This window comes from Ranitomeya variabilis, chromosome 1 (genome assembly GCF_051348905.1).
Source record: "Ranitomeya variabilis isolate aRanVar5 chromosome 1, aRanVar5.hap1, whole genome shotgun sequence".
NCBI classification, from domain to species: Eukaryota; Metazoa; Chordata; class Amphibia; order Anura; family Dendrobatidae; genus Ranitomeya; species Ranitomeya variabilis.
The window spans coordinates 908,518,931-908,538,448 of NC_135232.1; the positions used below are offsets into that span (position 1 = coordinate 908,518,931).

General features: G+C 43.3%; 1 protein-coding gene across 1 annotated transcript; it reads right to left on the minus strand.

The window, feature by feature from the left end:
- Positions 1-500: 500 nt before the first annotated feature.
- On the minus strand, positions 501-18,503 carry HADH (hydroxyacyl-CoA dehydrogenase). The gene is made up of 8 exons (XM_077279009.1): positions 18,324-18,503; positions 14,491-14,619; positions 12,706-12,863; positions 5,282-5,408; positions 3,595-3,684; positions 3,380-3,452; positions 1,472-1,588; positions 501-1,017 (listed from the first exon to the last, which is right to left on the minus strand). Exons 1-8 carry the CDS (start codon positions 18,441-18,443, stop codon positions 899-901), a joined length of 933 nt encoding a protein of 310 aa, XP_077135124.1. The 5' UTR covers positions 18,444-18,503; the 3' UTR covers positions 501-898.
- Positions 18,504-19,518: the final 1,015 nt, after the last annotated feature.

Consider the following 19,518-nt stretch of genomic DNA (forward strand, 5'->3'; position numbering starts at 1 on the left):
TGAGGCAAAAAGGGTAAAATTAAAAAGGCACAAACCTTTATTAAAAATATATTGCACTCCACAATGCATTTCGATAGCTATCTTACCCTTTTTGCCTCAGCGCTCCTGAAGGCCATGTCATCCTTTGTTTTCCCATTTCATAGATATCAGTATCCATTCTTAAAGTATAAAGAGCTATTCACCTGTTTGTTTTTTTTAAGTGAGAGTTACTGATAAAAACTGACCAGATTATTTACATTAAAACATATAGTTGGTCAAAGATCACAGACATCTAATTGAGGCCAAAAGTTAGCCATAGTTAACCATTTTGGGTATGCAGACTGGTGGTTAACCCAATGCACCAAACTTTGCCCTTCCAGGTAGACCTCCCTGATAGTAGCCCATCTCTCCTTTCATTAACCTCTATTGTTACAATTTTGAAAAAAATAAAGTTATGACATCAGTTCTCAATTGGTGGCTCAGTATTGTTAATTTACAGATTCAAGCAAGTCAGAACAGAATCACATTCATTATTTTTATTGCCTCCAGCATAATTATGATGTTCAGAAGTGGCTGTACAAAAGGATTTGGATGATAAAGAATTGTTGTGCTAAGGCACTAGAGCAGTGTTTCCTAAACTCCAGTCCTCACGGACCCCACAGGTCACATTTTCAGGATTTCTTTAGTATTGCGCAAGTAGTGGAAGTATCATCAAGGCTTCAGGAATTGTCTCACCTGGCAACACTATGGAAATCCTGAAAACATGACCCGTGGGGTCCGGAGGACTGGAGTTTGGGAAATGCTGCACTAGAGAGTCAAGATGTGCTGAGAAAACCGCGGTTTAGAACAGAACAGTCATAGCAATTATACAGTAAGCAAGAGACTATAAAAATATAGATCTGCAGTGCAGCCGGGCAAATTATCTGTATTTATAAAATCCTTCTCCGGTTTTCTTTCCCAGTTTCTTCTCAGCAACCAGTTTATTGAGCAATTCACAGGGGGCAAAAAGGGGGTTTTCAGGTTCCATCTGGTACCAACCTGTGTTGGTGAAGAAGAATAAAAAAAAAAGGCAACATTAATAGAACTCAAGATAATACCAATCATCTGAAAGTGCAGTATACGTAATTTTTGGGGGTCTCTTATTCCACCATCATTTACAGAGATGAAATAAATAAGAGCTGTCCCAAGTGCACAATGCCAGCGTACCTTAGAGATGTAACCTTGTAAGCTGAATGAGATGGAATAAACCCAAACAAGTGCCCAAAGCAAACAGCTAAATTCATGAGATACCAAGGATTTACATTTAAGCACCCAATTATCAACTTTTCTTCTGTTAAACAGGATGGAATACTATGTAACAAAGCTATAAGGAATCAAGAATACACTGAGTAGCTAGTGAACAAATACAATCAACCGGCAAAATAAATAAATCTGAAGGAAGAGTCACCCAAATATATTAGAATATCCAGTAAATTAAAACGACTGGCCCTACCATCCATGATGTATTTACTAGTGTCAAGACCAACGTAATCCAGGAGTTCAAAAGGACCCATTGGGTAACCAGCTCCCAATTTCATTGCGACATCAATATCTTCCTTAGACGCATGACCTGAAAACAAGAAAACATTTGGTTGGACTGCAAGTGATCAGGAAGGGTGAAGCTCCTCCAACATTTCATCTACATAGTCCATCAGTAAATCATTTCTTCATTGGACAATATATGCATCAACCCCAAGGTCCTTAAAGCTGCAGAAAGTAAGAAGGTCTAAGGCACCTGTTATAAATTCAAGAATGTCTGGTCACCCTGGTGGCTACTGTGACCACACCATCACTACCCCTACAATTGCCAATTCGCCTGGAGCTCAATTTTGGAAAGAATAGATTGTGGATGCTATGTCACATTTGAAGAGCCCTTGCCATGTAAAGACAGCAGAAACTCCCCCACCCCCTTTTTGGAAACTACATCTATCAAGGAATTCATATGGAAGTGTAGAAAACTTTTAACCTTCAGGCGATTCACAGAACTGTATAACACTGGGCTGAGTACAGAGGCAAAAATAGTCATTTTTCCATTTAATGTTGCTTTGGACTCAAGTTTTTAAATTTGCAAATAGGGAAAATAGGACAATGTTACGCAATTTATAGAGTTCCTTTTCTCCCGAGTATGCAAATACTTCATATGTAGACAACAAGAGAAGGAGCGCCATATTGGGGATCAGATTTTGATGGAATTGTTTGAGGGCGTCATGTCACATTGGCAGAGCCTCTAAGGTGCCAGAACAGAAACCCCCATAAGTGAATCCATTTTACAAATTACACCCCCAATGAATTCATTAAGAGTGCAGTGAGCATGTTGACACCACTTGTGCTCCAGAGTTTTATACCATTGAGCTGTGAATAATAAATAATTATATTATCATACTTCACATCTCCATCATTTTTTAAACCTATTTTTTTTTTTTGCTAGGAAGTCAGAAGGGTTAAAAGTTAATAAGCAATTTCTCATTTTTACAACAAAATTTGCATCAACAGTACCTCCAGTCAGATTTACACAGAAACCCCGATGTAAGCTCTCAACAAAGAATAAATGTGTGCCAAGCTTTACTGCGATGTTTGGGAGGCAGAATGAACAGAACAGCAGCTGAAGAACTGGATTTATTTTTTACGCTGTTCCTCGGGTGGTATAAGTGATTAGGCGACTATTCTTTGGGTCGGTGCGATTGCAGCAATACCAAATTTATATCGGGTTTTTGTTTGGCTGCCATCACAATAAAACGCTCTTTGTCACAAAAGAGCTATATTTTGAGAGCTATAATTTTTCCATATTTAGGCAGACACAGTCATGTGAAGATTAATTTTGTTGCAGGATGAATCAACGTTTTTATTTGTACCATTTTCAGGCTCATGACATGTTTTGATCACTTTCTATTCTGATTTTCTGGAGGCAGAATGAACAGAAAACAGCAATTCAGGAATTTTTTTTCCTGGTGTCACTCAAAAGTACACCTCATCCTGCAAAAAACAAGCCCTCACATGGCCATTTTGACCAAAAAAAAAAAAAAAAAAAAAGTTATGGATCTGGGAAGAAGGGGAGCAAAAAAATGAAGATGCAAAATCAAAAATACCTCTGGTCATAAAGTGGTTAAAATAGTGGAGATCTGCTTTAGAGAGTTGGGTTTTAGCTGCTGAAAACCATTTCGATAGGTCTGTGGTTTGTTTCACATTTAACACAAGATGTACTGAATCCAATGATATTTACGCTGTTCATCAGCAGGATTATGAAGAAACCCATAATATCACAAAACCATTATGGACAACTTTTGTATTTCATGAGTCTGTTCATCTCCTGGGTTATTTTTCAGATCTGTGATTGTAGACAGGCTACAGCCCAGAGACCTACCTCTTTCATGAAGACGCACAGATTCCATTAGGTATGGTACCAGAAGGCGATTAACAATAAAGCCGGGGGTGTCCTGAGTAGGAAGGAATATTCATTTTAGTCCAAATGTGTGCATATGAGGACGGTCAAGTTACTACAATCTGCAATAAATACCTGGGGGAAAAAAAACAAAACAAAAAAACCTCACCTCCTTATCTGGCTTCAGTACAATTTACCTTACATGACACCGGAGTCTTTCCAAGGGCTTTACTGAAGTCCATGAGGGAGTCAAAAGTCGTTTGGCTGGTCATCGGTGTCTTAATAACCTGGCAGGGGCAAGGAGGAAGAAAAAATAAATAAATTTAAATGCTTTAGTAGAGAATCCAGTCCAGACATTGACAAGGTTCAACAAAAAGATTTTTATTTGAAATAATTTTCTCCTTCAAACTTTGCTTTCATCAAAGAATGCTTCCTTTGCAGCAATTACAGCATTGCAGACCTTTGGCATTCTAGCAGTTAATTTGCTGCTTCCAGAAGCCCCTCCCACAGGTTGGTTTGGCTTAATGGGCACTTTTTGCGTACCATGCGGTCAAGCTGCTCCCACAACAGCTCAATGGGGTTGAGATCTGGGGACTGCACTGGCCACTCCATTACAGATAGAATACCAGCTGCCTGCTTCTTCTCTAGCTTTTGCATAATTTGGAGGTGTGCTTTGGGTCATTGTCCTGTTGTAGGATGAAATTGGCTCCAATCAAGCGCTGTCCACAGGGTATGGCATGGCGTTGTAAAATGGAGTGATAGCCTTATTCAATATCCCTTTTACCTTGTACAAATCTCCCACTTTACCAGCACCAAAGCAACCCCAGACCATCACATTACCTCCACCATGCTTGACAGATAGCATCAGGCACTCTTCCAGCATCTTTCCAGTTGTTCTGCGTCTCACAAATGTTCTTCTGTGTGATCCAAACACCTCAAACTTGGATTTGTTTGTACATAACACTTTTTTCCAATCTTCCTCTGTCCAATGTCTGTGTTCTTTTGCCCATATTAATCTTTTCCTTTTATTAGCCAGTCTCAGATATGGCTTTTTCTTTGCCACTCTGCCCTGAAGGCCAGCATCCCGGAGTCGCCTCTTCACTGTAGACGTGGACACTGGCGTTTTGCGTGTACTATTTAATGAAGCTGCCAGTTGAGGACCTGTGAGGCGTCGATTTCTCAAACTAAAGACTCCAATGTACTTGTTTTGTTGCTCAGTTGTGCAGCGGGGCATCCCACTTCTCTTTCTACTCTGGTTAGAGCCTGTTTGTGCTGTCCTCTGAATGGAGTAGTACACACCGTTGTAGGAAATCTTCAGTTTCTTGGCAATTTCTTGCATGGAATAGCCTTCATTTCTAAGAAAAAGAATACACTGTCGAGTTTTACATGAAAGTTCTTTTTTTTCTGGCCATTTTGAGAGTTTAATGGAACCAACAAATGTAATGCTCCAGATTCTCAACTAGCTCAAAGGAAGGTGAGGTTTGTAGGTTCTCTAATTAGCCAAACTGTTTTCAGCTGTGCTAACATACTTGCACAAGTGTTTTCAAGGGTATTTTAACCATTCATTAGCCTTCTTACACAGTTAGCAAACACAAAGTACCATAAGAACACTGGAGTGATGGTTGTTGGAAATGGGCCTCTATACACCTATGAAGATGTTGCACTACAAACCAAACGTTAGCAGCTAGAATAGTCATTTACCACATTAACAATGTATAGAGTGTATTTCTGAATCATTTAATGTTAGCTTCATTGGAAAAAATTGTGCTTTTATTTCAAAAATAAGGAAATTTCTAAGTGACCATAAACTTTTGAACGGTAGTATACATACATATTTGCTTACTGTGGACACCACCACTTTTCTATTAAACTCAATGTACCCACCTCCATCAGCTTCATCATTGGTACTGGATTAAAGAAATGCAGCCCTCCGAACCGGTCCTGCCTAGTTGTGGAGTTGGCTATGTCAGTGATTGCCAATGAGGAGGTGTTGCTGGCGAATATGGTGTGCCTGTAAGAAATGAAGTGGTTAGGATCCCATTTTCTTACTGCTATAGTGATTCTATTTTTCACAACTCCATGACCGCTAAAATAGACATTTTAATGCTGTATATTGGCAACAATTCAAAAATGTCTAATTGGATCTATGGGGTCTGACACGGCAGATGAAATAGGTGCCAAAATGCTGCCCGATTATAGCAGTCTGGAAATAAAGGTAAACCGAACCACTATATCTAAAAGGTCTACACTGACTATTGATTATACTAATGGAGAGCAACTATGGAGAATTATTCCAAGTGCCATTAGTAACATGTGAGTACAATTTAGGGCATATGCCATTTAAGTCAAGCGATTAATTCCTATGGGTATGACTACATATAATAGGTGACATTAGAAATGTGGTAGTGCTCAAAGGTAAAACGAACTAGAAGAAATGTAGAAGCAGCTTTGCTATAAGGTACCTTAGTGTACTGTGTAGGGGAATCCCTTACTCACAACCATCCTCTTAAAGCACCACTCCATGACTGCAACTTCTGATTGACCGGAAGTCAGCGGTAATGGTAACAAGCGCCTAATGCACATTTATGAGAGCTTCGTTCTGGCCCTCAGACTTCTGAGTAGTGACCTCCACCCAGCAGACACTGGAGCGTCCCGACAGGTCGCAAGTTAAAGAAGATTACCCAGCGGTATTTAGGACATGTGTTGTACATGTACTGCACATGTCGGATCTCCACCTTTCATGTGGGCTCCGGCGCCGAGCCCACATCTTTCCCGGCACATGTCAGCTGATTTGAACTAATGACATGTGCCCCTAACAGCTGCGTGTGGAATCGCGATCCACCCTGTTAAATACCACTGTCAGTCTCTGACAGCGGCATTGAACACGATCGCGCCGGATGCACGTCACTAATCCCACCCATCGGCGCCTGTGTCACATGACAGCGGGTCGCCGATGGGTTGGCATGACAACTTAGGGTCTGCAGCAGACCCCTGTGGTTGTCATTGCGGGATTGCTATAGCAAGTGAGCTTTTCTGCAGCCCTGCTCTGTGTAGCACAAGCAATCGGATGATCACAGTGTAAAAAAAATAATAAAAAAATATAAAAAATAAAGTTAAGTCACCCCCATTTTACCCATTCAAAATAAAACAATTAAAAATACACAATTGGTATCGCTGTGTTCAGAACTGCCCGATCAACATCTAAAAAAATTAATCCGATCGGTAAATAGTGTAACGAGAGAGAAAAAAAAAATTGTGGAATTGCACTTTTTTTTGCAATTTCACAATAGTTAGAATTTTTTTTCCTTTTTCTTGTACACCATTTAGTAAAACCAAAGGTGTTACAAAGTACAACTGCAAAAAACAAGCAAAACAAAACAGGTATGGTTCTGGGAAGAAGGGGAGCAAAATAACAAAAATGGCATGTGGCGTGAAGGGTTTAAGACTAGGATCAGGGAACTTACATTAGTGCTATCACTCCAGTGCTAAAAACTAAAAAATAAATAAAATAAATGCTGATGTGGTCCTTTAACCCCTTAGTGACAGAGCCAATTTGGTACTTAATGACCGAGCTAATTTTTACAATTCTGACCACTGTCACTTTATGTGGTTATAACTCTGGAACACTAACAGATCCTGCTGATTCTGAGACTTTTTTTCGTGACATATTGTAATTCATGTTAGTGGTAACATTTCTTCGATTTTACTTGATTATTTATGAAAAAAACGGAAATATGGTGAAAGTTTTTAAAATTTTGCAATTTTCAAACTGTGAATTTTTATGCCCTTAAATCAGATAGATATGTCACACAAAATAGTTCATAAATAACATTTCCCACATGTCTACTTTACATCAGCAAAATTTTGGAAACAACATTTTTTTTTGTTAGGAAGTTATAAGGGTTAAAAGTTGACCAGCGATTTTTCATTTTTACAACAAAATTTACAAAACCATTTTTTTTTTAGGGACCATCTCACATTTAGGCCGGCGTCACACTAGCGTGTTTTATGGACGTATGAGAGGTGCAGAAAATACGGATTGCATACGGTACAATGATTCTCTATGGCCCAGCTCCTATCTACCGTATATTACGCATCCGTATTATACCGTCTTGTACGGCCGTAGAAAATCGCAGCATGCTGCGTTTGTCACCGTACTGCGCAAAAAAATCCGCCAATGAAAGTCTACGGGGGTGAGAAAAATACGGATTACACACGGACCAGCAGTGTGACTTGTGAGAAATACGCATCAGTGTTCTCTAGAAAAGCCGGTAATTCAGTGCGGTGTACAGTAAAATCACACTGACAGAACAAAATAGAATAGGTAGAATTCTATTGACGCCTCTCCATTATTAACCTGGCTTAATGTCACCTTACAATAGCAAGGTGACATTAACCCTTCATTACCCCATATCCCACCACTACACGGGAGTGGGAAGAGAGTGGCCAAGTGCCAGAATAGGCGTATCTTCCAGATGTGCCTTTTCTGGGGTGGCTGGGGGCAGATGTTTTTAGCCAGGGGGGCCAATAACCATGGACCTAGGCTATTAATATCTGCCCTCAGTCACCAGCTTTACCACTCTGGCGGAGAAGATTACGCGGGAGCCCACGCCACTTTTTCCGCAATTTAACCCTTTAATTTAATAGCTAGAGGGCCCAAATTTTGCACATACACACTACTAACATTAGTAGTGTGGAATATGCAAAAAAAAAAAAAAGGGATATGAGATGGTTTACTGTATGTAAACCCTGTCTCATATCATGTCGGGTTTGGGAAGGAGATAGCTTAAAAGCCGGCTTTTAAGCTATCTAGCGTTGAATTAAATATAAATACAGTATATATATATATATATATATATATATATATATATATATATATATATATATATATATATATATATATATATATATATATATATATATATATATATATATATATATACACACATATATATATATATACACACACACATATACACATACACTGTATATATGTTTTGACTAAGATTTGAGCCCATAAATCCATTAGATGTCGGTTTCGCAAGCCTGCGAGAAAATCTCGCAGAACGGATGCCATACGGATTACATGCGGAGGATGACATGCGCAAAATACGCTGCCACACCCTGCCTACGGATGACATAAGGACCACTACTTTGGGAACATTTCTGCGTATTACGGCTGTAAAAAACGGACCTTATTTTCATACGCCGAGTGTGACGCTGGCCTTAAATCACTTTGAGGGGTGTACATGACAGAAAATACATAAACTTGACACCATTCTAAAAACTACACCCCTCAAGGTGCTCAAAACCACATTCAAGAAGTTTATTAACCCTTGACGTGCTTCACAGCAACTGAAACAATGTGGAAGGAAAAAATTAACATTTAACTTTTTTTTTTTGCAAACATTTTACTTCAGAATCATTTTTTTTTTTTATTTTCACAAATGTAAAAAGAGAAAATGAACCACAAAATTTGTTGTGCAATTTCTCCTGAATACGCCGATACCCCATATGTGGGGGTAAGCCACTGTTTGGGAGCACGGCAGGGCTTGGAAGAGAAGGAGCGCCGTTTGACTTTTTCAATGCAGAATTGGCTGGAATTGAGATCGGACGCCATGTAGCGTTTGGAGAGCCCCTGAAGTGCCTAAACAGTGGAAAACCCCCACAAGTGACCCCATTTTGGAAACTAGACCCCTTAAGGAACTTATCTAGATGTGTGGTGAGAACTTAGAACCCCCAAGTGCTTCACAGAAATTTATAACTTAGAGCCGTGAAAATAAAAAATCCTTTTTTCCCGCCTCAAATGATTTTTTAGCTCGCAATTTTTTATTTTCTCAAGGGTAACAGGAGAAATTGGACCCCAAAATTTGTTGTCCAGTTTGTCCTGAGTACGCTGATGGGGGGGGGGGGGGGGGGCGGGGGAACCACTGTTTGGGCACACATCGGAGCTCGGAAGGGAAGTAGTGACGTTTTAAAATGCAGACTTTGATGGAATGGTCTGCGGGAGTCATGTTGCATTTGCAGAGCTCCTGATGTACCTAAACAGTAGAAACCCCCCATAAGTGAACCCATTTTGGAAACTAGACCCCCCAAAGAGCTTATCTAGATGTGTGGTGAGCACTATGAACCCTGAACTGCTTCACAGAAGTTTATAATGTAGAGCCATGAAAATAATAAAAATCATATTTTTTCCACAAAAATTATCTTTTCACCCCCAGATTTTTACTTTCACAAGGGTAACCGGAGAAATTAGACCCCAAAATTTATTGTGCAATTTATGCTGAGTACGCTGATACCCCATATATGGGGGGGGGACCACTGTTTGGGCGCATGGCAGAGCTCGGAAGGGAAGGCGCGACGTTTTAAAATGCAGACTTTGATGGAATTGTCTGTGGGTGTCATGTTGCATTTTCAGAGCCCCTGATGTACCTAAACAGTAGAAACCCCCCACAAGTGACCCTATTTTGGGAACAAGACCCCCCAAGGAACTTATCTAGATATGTGGTGAGCATTTTGAACGCCCAAGTGCTTCACAGAAGGGTAACAGGAGAAACTGGACCCCAAAAGTTGTTGTCCAATCAGTCCGGAGTACGCTGATACCCCATATGTGGGGGTACCACTGTTTGGGCGCACGGCAGAGCTCAGAAGGGAGGGAGCACCAATTGACTTTTTGAACGCAAAATTGGCTGTCGCGTTTGGAGACCCCCTGATGTACCTAAACAGTGGAAACCCCCAATTCTAACTCCAACCGTAACCCCAACACACCCCTAACGCTAATCCCAACCCAATCCATAACCCTAATCAAAACCCTAACCCCAAAACACCCCTAACCCTAATCCCATCCCCAACCAAATTCCTAAACCCAACACACCCCTAATCATAATCTCAACCCTAACCCCAACCCTAATCCCAAACGTAACCCTAATGCCAACCTTAACCCAAATACCAACCCTAACTTTAGCCCCAACCGGAAAATATAAATATATACATTTTTTTTATTTTATCATTGTTTCCTAACTAAGGGGTTGATTATTTACTATTTTTTTTTTATTTTGATCACTGTGATAGGATCTCACAGTGACCACAAAAAAAAAAAAAAGAGGAAGAATCTCTCTCTACCGGCTGATCACGGCGGGCGCACTGCGCATGCGCCCGCAATTTTCTTCCCGGAGGAAGAAGCCGGCGACCAGGAGGGGACGGAGGAGGACCCAGGGACACCGGTAAGTATGATAGGGTCCCCGAATCCCCCTATTTCTCCGTCCTCTGATGTGCAATCACATCAGAGGACAGAGAGTGACACGCCGGGTTTTTTTTTTTCTTTTTGTGGTCGCCGGTAAACGGTTATTTACCGGTGATCACAAAACAGGGGTCGGTAAAAACCGACCCCGATCATGTTCTTTGGGGTCTCGGCTACCCCTGGCAGCCGAGACACCAAGGATCTTCCGGGTGCCGGCCGCCGGGCGCACTGCGCCAGCCATTTTTTTCCCGGAAAAAGATGGCGGCGCCCACCGGGAGCATCGGGGGGAGACGGGTGAGTATCGGGGGGATATCGGGGACCCCATTTCTCTGTCCTCTGATGTGCGATCACATCGGAGGACAGAGAAATTAAATGGGAAATCGCGGGGTTTTTTTTGTGGACGCCGGTAAACGGTTATTTACTGGCGATAGCAACCCGGGGGTCGGTAAAAACCGACCCGAATCATGTTCTATGGGGTTTCAGCTACCCCCGGCAACCATGACCCCAGAGAAATTCCGACTCTGGGGGGCGCTATACACTTTTTCCACAGCGCCGTTAATTAACGGCGCTGTGGTTTCAGTATCCTTAACCCCTTAAGCTCCGAGGGTGGTTTGCACATTAATGACCAATTTTTACAATTCTGACCACTGTCTCTTTATGAGGTTATAACTCTGGAACGCTTCAACGGATCTTGGCGATTCTGACATTGTTTTCTCGTGACATATTGTACTTCATGATAGTGGTAAAATTTATTCAATATAACTTGCATTTATTTGTGAAAAAAATGGAAATTTGGCGAAAATTTTGCAATTTTCCAACTTTGAATTTTTATGCCCTTACATCACAGAGATATGTCACGCAAAGTACTTAATAAGTAACATTTCCCACATGTCTACTTTACATGAGCACAATTTTGGAACTAAAATTTTTTTTTTTGTAAGGGAGTTATAAGGGTTAAAAATTGACCAGCAATTTCTCATTTTTACACCATTTTTTTTTCATGAATTTCTTTTGGGGGAGGCGTTTATATCGTTCCACGTTTGGTAAAATTGATAAAGCAGTTTTATTCCTCGGGTCAGTACGACTACAGCGATATCTCACTTATCATTTTTTTATGCTTTGGCGCTTTTATACGATAAAAGCTATTTTATAGAAAAAATAATTATTTTGGCATCGCTTTATTCTGAGGACTATAACTTTTTTATTTTTTGCTTATGATGCTGTATGGCGGCTTGTTTTTTGCGGGACAAGATGACGTTTTCAGCGGTACCATGGTTATTTATATCCATCTTTTTGATCGCGTGTTATTCCACTTTTTGTTCAGCGGTATGATAATAAAGCGTTGCTTTTTGGCTCGTTTTTTTTTTTTCTTACGGGGTTAACTAGTGGGACAGTTTTATAGGTTGGGTCGTTACGGACGCGGCGACACTAAATATGTGTACTTTTATTGTTTTATTTTTTTTATTTAGATAAAGAAATGTATTTATGGGGAATATATATATATATATATATATATATATTTATTTTCTTTCTTTATTTAGGGGTTTTTTTTTTTTTTAATCTTTTTACTTTGTCCCGGGGGGGGGGGGGGGGGGGGGGGGACATCACAGATCGCTGATCTGACAGTTTGCACAGCACTCTGTCAGATCAGCGATCTGACTGACAGCGCTGCACGCTTACCAGCGCTTACTCTGAGCAGGCGCTTGGTAAGCCACCTCCCTGCAGGACCTGGATGCAGCCCCGTGGCCATTTTGGATCCGGGGCCTGCAGGGATAGGAGGTAAGAGACGTTCGGACGCTGTCCCCTCCCGAACCACATATGCCGCAGCATGGAGGCCCAGCAACATCAGTACATTACATTGGCTCCGATGGATTAGAGTGGATCCACGTGACGCCTGTGATAAGTTAGTCACTACTGAACCATATTAGCGAGAATTTCAACATGCTAATACATGGAGGAACAGAAGCTTCATGTACTGCATTTGTGATCCACTTTAGAGATCCTTTTACAACATGTACATAGCAATACTGGCAAAAGTGAATTAAATAACCATTAAAATGTGCCCTACTCTGGTGCAAATTTATCCAGTCTCTTGAATAGTTCACGTTTCACTTCCAAGTTCTCAATTATGGCTTCCACCACCAGATCAGTGCTGTGCACCACGGCCGCTGGGTCTGTGCTAGTGCTGAAGTTTGACAGGGTTTTCGTGATGAACTGTGATGCAGCCTGAAAAAGAGGTAAAGGGGGCAATAATAAGTTACACTGGACGTACATAAGAGGGGATCTTCATGATGTATCAACCTCGCTAGTTATAAGGGGGCATGTGCCAAGGGCTGCTGGACACTAACGAATATTAGTCACCACTACAGCGGGTGAGAACTTCAAGGTCTACAGATGACTATGCTTGATATACAATCTTTTTAAGCACACACAGTCATGAAGGCCAAATGTTAATTTGTGCTTTACCGACGTTAATACTATTACATAAAAAGCCTGAAGTTAATTTGCGACTAAAATCGAGTTAGCCCTATAATCCCCAGGATTCCACCAATAGCCATCTTTTGAACTGTTATCAAAGTATGACAAACTGTGGTGGGCGAACGGATTTCTATGGGGGTCCTGATGACCACCCCCATCTGTAGTTTACCTTCCGTCGCCTTTGTCTTAAGGTACCTTCACACTAAGCGACGCTGCAGCGATATCGACAACGATGCCGATCGCTGCAGCGTCGTTGTGTGGTCGCTGGAGAGCTGTCACACAGACAGCTCTCCAGCGACCAACTATGCCGAAGTCCCCGGGTAACCAGGGTAAACATCGGGTTACTAAGCGCAGGGCTGCGCTTAGTAACCCGATGTTTACCCTGGTTACCAGCGTAAATGTAAAAAAAACAAAAAACAAACACTACATACTTACATTCCGGTGTCCGTAACGTCCCCCGGTGTCCGCTTCCTGCACTGACTGAGTGCCGGCCGTAAGGCACAGCACAGCGGTGACGTCACCGCTGTGCTCTGCTTTTACTTTACGGCCGGCACTCACAGTCAGTGCGGGAAGCAGACGGCGGGGGACGTGTGACAGACAGCAGGTGAGTATGTACTGTTTGTTTTTTTTACTTTTACGCTGGTAACCAGGGTAAATATCGGGTTACTAAGAGCGGCCCTGCGCTTAGTAACCCGATATTTACCCTGGTTACCTTTGTAAAACATTGCTGGCATCGTTGCTTTTGGTGTCAAACACGACGATACACGCCGATCTGACGACCAAATAAAGTTCTGAACTTTCAGCAACGACCAGCGATATCACAGCAGGATCCTGATCGCTGCTGCGTGTCAAACACAACAATATCGCTATCCAGGATGCTGCAACGTCACGGATCGCTATCGTTATCGTTGTAAAGTCGCTTAGTGTGAAGGCACCTTTACTCTTTATGACGACTGCACAAAAGCTGAAGCTCCTCCTAGCTGACTTATGGTCTCACAAAATTTCATCTTTACTTTCATGTGGTTATAAATCAGCAGAGAAGCTCAGTTTAGGGCTCTGGCATTTTTACCACTTAGTGAAAGTTTAAAAAAAAATAAAATAAATAAAAAAGCATTGCGTTTATTTTTCACTGCACTTAAAAAATGTTTACGTACATAATATGGTAAAATGGACAAGTCATTCAAAGCTACAAGTCATCCGGCAAATAAATAGAAATGAAGGTCTCTGTCCTTTAACCTGATGCTTTTGGAACGGGGCAACAAGAAATTCCTTGTGAATATACGCAATGAGATTTTTCTTGGGGCCTAAAGTATATTTCTAGAGCCCTCATATTGAGGAGGATAAGTTAAGGTAGAATAAGATACCAGCATGTCACCTCAGGCTTGTCCGCAAACATCTTCTTGGTGACTCTTTTCAAGCTGTCTTCTATACTTTTGGCAGATTTCTTCAAGATGTCATCAGTTTGGTCCACCAAGACAACAGTGTGTCCGGTTGCTGCAGCCACCTGCAGATGAAACGCAAAAGGCCTCCAAACATAAGCAACTTTATCATTACATATTGAAAGCACAATAGTTACTGATGGTCTACGAACACATAATAATGGTAATCTAAAGCAAAAAAATTTAATTAGCATAAAATTAAAGCATTTGGAAATGTACTGGAGCTCCAAAACCAGCATGGATATATTCTCTTATCCACTTGGTAGTGCATGGGATTCTCAAGCTAACATTTCTAGTGTATTATCAGCAAGTCACATCCCAAAAATCCACAAGTCATCTTCTACCACCTCAAGTGGCATTTTTCTTCTTCAAATGGGAAATTCAGGGAGGACAAGATTGACCTCCATTACACAATCAGTGATGACTTTACACCAGAGTACAAAAGTCTAGAAACAAGCCGGTAATCTACAGTGTTGTCAAGGTCAGCAGCACAGACTGAACTAAACATTAACCTGACCCGTCTCCAGTGTCCCCCGTACAGTGGCTGTAGCTAATGTCACTAAGCACCAATTATCCACCCCACTGGCCAGTCACCTACTTTGCAGATGACCATGACAGGAGTCCAAAAAGTCCCTCCTCACCTGCAGTATGTATGGAGGCTGATACTCGGAGTGCAGGGCAGCCCCGACTCCATAGAGACCCCAGCGGGAGGAGCAGAGGGGCTTACACACCATGTACTGCTCAGTGACCGCAGACGACACTTCAGGAAAAAAAAAAAAAACACTGCTGGCATTTCCTGAATCGTCATTGCAGATTTTTTTTTTTTTTACATCTTTGTTGCTGCTGGTTTTGATTAAAAAAAAATTAATAATTTTGTATTGAATATACTAGTGAGTGGTGTCCAAACAGAATCCGCCTGAAGGATGGTCAGGTCACTTCTTTTAACCTCTCGGCGTCTTTGAAATCCCAAAGCTAAAAGAAGCTGAAAAGTCTGAAGATGTGCACAGCAAGTGGTTTACAATTGCAGCGCATATGTTCATTCATTTTAGTATTTTAGCACTTTTTCAGGTTATGGAGCATATTTGTCTGAAAAACGTGTGAACGTGCCGTATCATAGAACACTACACCAAGTCACTGTATGCCTCTGCTACATCGCAGCCCAGGATTGAGGGCACACAAGCGAGGTGACGCCACAAGGAAGATGCCAGAAATCCAAACCATTCTATTCGCAACTTGCTTGTCATAATCATGGCACCTTGTGGGTTGCAACGTAGCAATGGCATAGAATGATCATTGGTCGTGTGTCTCAGTAACTGTGTGGCCCCAATCTAATGTCACAGGTGTGAATGGTGTACATGCATTGTACAGTGATAGGGCAGGATCAGGGTCTGTGCCCCCAACAGTGGGGTCCGCTATCACATGCTGCTCCCAGCCTCTTTACCCCTTGGGGAATAGTATAAGTTGCTGCTGCACCCAAGTGGCTAGAAAGAACGGGAGCCACCTCTGTCACACAGGACAGCAGACTGTTGGCAGCTTGGGGCCTAGCAGCTCTGCAACCTTATCATACAATCATTTTCTAAAGGCACAACCCCTTTAAAGGGAGTCTTTTAGCCAATTCTACCCCCTCTGCCAAACTTATGACGTTTGTCAAAATGAATCCTTAACCGTATTAAACAAAAACACTGATCTGCTGCAGAGGAATCCAATACTGCGTTTTTTTGTGCAGGTAAAACCTGCTTTCTTGGCAGTAAAGACTCTGCTTACAAAAAGCAGGTTTTCTGTGTGCGCTTTTATGGTCTCTTGTGCATGCTGTTAAAGTGTATTTCCCCCTCAAAAACCATGATGCCACTTCCTTAGGTTTTTGCATAAAACTCGCAGCAAAACCTGATGCCTGCATTTTTTGCCACATTGCTTTCTATGGGTGAAAAAAAACACCGCAAAAACGCTGAAAGGAGTGACATGCTGAGGTGTTAAAAAACGCAGTAGTTTTCCAATTCAGTGAGGAAAAAAAGAACAACGTGTGCAGGAGACTTCTGAAATCTCATGGCTTTTGCTGGTCCTGTAAAAGGCAGCTTACAGTTTGCATTAAAAAAGCAGTGAAAATGCAACGTGTGAAGAGAACCGAACTCTGCCCATACTAGATCCCGGTTACATGGGTTGTGTGTTATATTCTGTCACAGATGGAACTTCAGGTTATTGCTGAGGTGTGATACTTGTGTTCTAGCCCTCTAATCATTGTGGTACGGAGGGGCCCCATACGTAATTCTCGCCCAGGGACCCTCTCCAGTCCGTGTCCGCCATCTTCCCTCCACTTTACCATACATGACGCCACCAGACCCCCAGCCAGTCCGGGTATCTGATGTGTATTATCTCACGCACACCTGATAATACGACTAAGGCTGGCTTCACATTTGCCGTTGAGTCCGCAGCGTTTCTGACACATACATCTGCATGCGTCTTGATTTCCTATCTTTAGCATTGTAGACCCAGGAGCATGCGTTTGCATGCATTCGCCCGTGTTTGCTTACGCATGCGTATCTTAGCAGTGTGCGGCCGGGCGCGGCTGACGCACCATGTTAGAATTTTTGTGGCGTCAAATTTCCGTCGCCATACACATGCGGACGCTCGCGGAAGGAGTGCGTCATAACACATTACAGTCTATGGGAACGCAAGGACATCCATTTGCTTGTGTTTGCACAAGGGTCTATATACAGAAATCCCATCATCCATGCCCATTGGCCGCGGCTTGTGTCAAGAAAATTCTCCTGGAAAATCTTTTTCCTATCAAACGCACGCGAATATAAAATGCGAACCCATGCAAGAACGCGTGCAAACATTGCATTATTTTTTTATCCATCATGTGTAAGTTGATGCGGATAAACGCAGCGTTATCATGCATTTGCATCCGTTTTGCCATACGGTTGCATAGGAAACGCTGCGGACTCAACCGCAAATGTGAACCGAGCCTTAGCGCTTCACCATTATAGCGGGTGTGAGTGGGACAGCACCGCTGCTCATTATACTTAATATTCAAAAAAAAGCGCCCAAAAAAAGTTTGTAGAATTTTGGGGGACCCAGAACACATTTGCTAAAGTTACAGAAAAAAAAAAAATTGCCACCACTTAAGTGAGAGGTGATGGTGAAGGGCCGCTTCCATCCCACTATCGCCAATACATGGACAATGGCGGGCACCAAGTGTCAGAGCCCTCCCCGTGCGCCGACAGCCTGCAGCATAGACACTACCTCAGAGCCGCATCACAGGCAAACCCGCAGTGTGTGACCAGCGTGCAGTGTGTGACCAGCGTGCAGTGTGTGACCAGCGTGCAGTGTGTGACCAGCGTGCAGTGTGTGACCAGCGTGCAGTGTGTGACCAGCGTGCAGTGTGTGACCAGCGTGCAGTGTGTGACCAGCGTGCAGTGTGTGACCAGCGTGCAGTGTGTGACCAGCGTGCAGTGTGTGACCAGCGTGCAGTGTGTGACCAGCGTGCAGTGTGTGACCAGCGTGCAGTGTGTGACCAGCGTGCAGTGTGTGACCAGCGTGCAGTGTGTGACCAGCGTGCAGTGTGTGACCAGCGTGCAGTGTGTGACCAGCGTGCAGTGTGTGACCAGCGTGCAGTGTGTGACCAGCGTGCAGTGTGTGACCAGCGTGCAGCGTGAGACCAGCGTGCAGCGTGAGACCAGCGTGCAGTGTGAACACCCCCGAGCCTGACTATGCGGCTGCGTACAAGGGGCACCTCGCCACCGTCACACGGCGCCCGGTCACCACTCACCTGCGCTATCCCGGCTCCCATCAGGCCTCCTCCGATCACCGTCACATGCTTAATATTCAGCTTCTTGGCGGCGGCGGAGGACATACATCTCGCTATCAGCTGCCGGCTGGCGGAGGCCATGACTGCTCGTGCTGCTGAAGGACAAGCACCTGACGGTAATGACAGCGAGTGACGTCAGCAAAGAGCGCCGGGAACAGAGCCTATGGGAGAGAACCGAGTCATGTGACCAAACGGGGAGGGACCAAGTACAGCTCTGACTAGGAGTCAATTATTCACAGTGATGATGAGAGCTGTGGTGGGAAGTAATGAGAGGCTGAGCTAGAACTAGCGGTCTGTAAGGAAGAAGATGGGGCATAGGGAGCAGTCTGTAAGGAAGAAGATGGGGCATAGCGAGCGGTCTGTAAGGAAGAAGATGGGGCATAGCGAGCGGTCTGTAAGGAAGAAGATGGGGCATAGGGAGCAGTCTGTAAGGATGAAGATGGGACATAGGGAGCGGTCTGTAAGGATGAAGATGGGGCATAGGGAGCGGTCTGTAAGGATGAAGATGGGGCATAGGGAGCGGTCTGTAAGGATGAAGATGGGGCATAGGGAGCGGTCTATAAGGATGAAGATGGGGCATAGGGAGCGGTCTGTAAGGATGAAGATGGCATAGGGAGCGGTCTGTAAGGATGAAGATGGGACATAGGCAGCGGTCTGTAAGGATGAAGATGGGGCATAGGGAGCGGTCTGTAAGGATGAAGATGGGGTATAGGGAGCGGTCTGTAAGGATGAAGATGGGGCATAGGGAGCGGTCTGTAAGGATGAAGATGGGGCATAGGGAGCGGTCTGTAAGGATGAAGATGGGGCATAGGGAGCAGTTGGTAAGGATGAAGATGGGGCATAGGGAGCGGTCTGTAAGGATGAAGATGGGGCATAGGAAGCGGTCTGTATGGATGAAGATGGGGCATAGGAAGCGGTCTGTAAGGAAGAAGATGGGGCATAGGGAACGGTCTGTAAGGATGAAGATGGGGCATAGGGAGCAGTCTGTAAGGATGAAGATGGCATAGGGAGCGGTCTGTAAGGATGAAGGTCGGGCATAGGGAGCGGTCTGTAAGGATGAAGATGGGGCATAGGGAGCGGTCTGTAAGGATGAAGATGGGGCATAGGGAGCGGTCTGTAAGGATGAAGATGGGACATAGGGAGCGGTCTGTAAGGA

Excerpts from the sequence above, each read along its gene's own strand:
- HADH (XM_077279009.1), bottom strand. The coding sequence starts at position 18,443 with ATGGCCTCCGCCAGCCGGCAGCTGATAGCGAGATGTATGTCCTCCGCC. Across the intron at positions 14,620-18,323 it reads TGGGAGCCGGGATAGCGCAG|GTGGCTGCAGCAACCGGACA; the intron begins GTGAGTGGTGAC and ends TTTCATCTGCAG. Across the intron at positions 1,018-1,471 it reads TAGTAAATACATCATGGATG|GTTGGTACCAGATGGAACCT; the intron begins GTAGGGCCAGTC and ends TCACCAACACAG.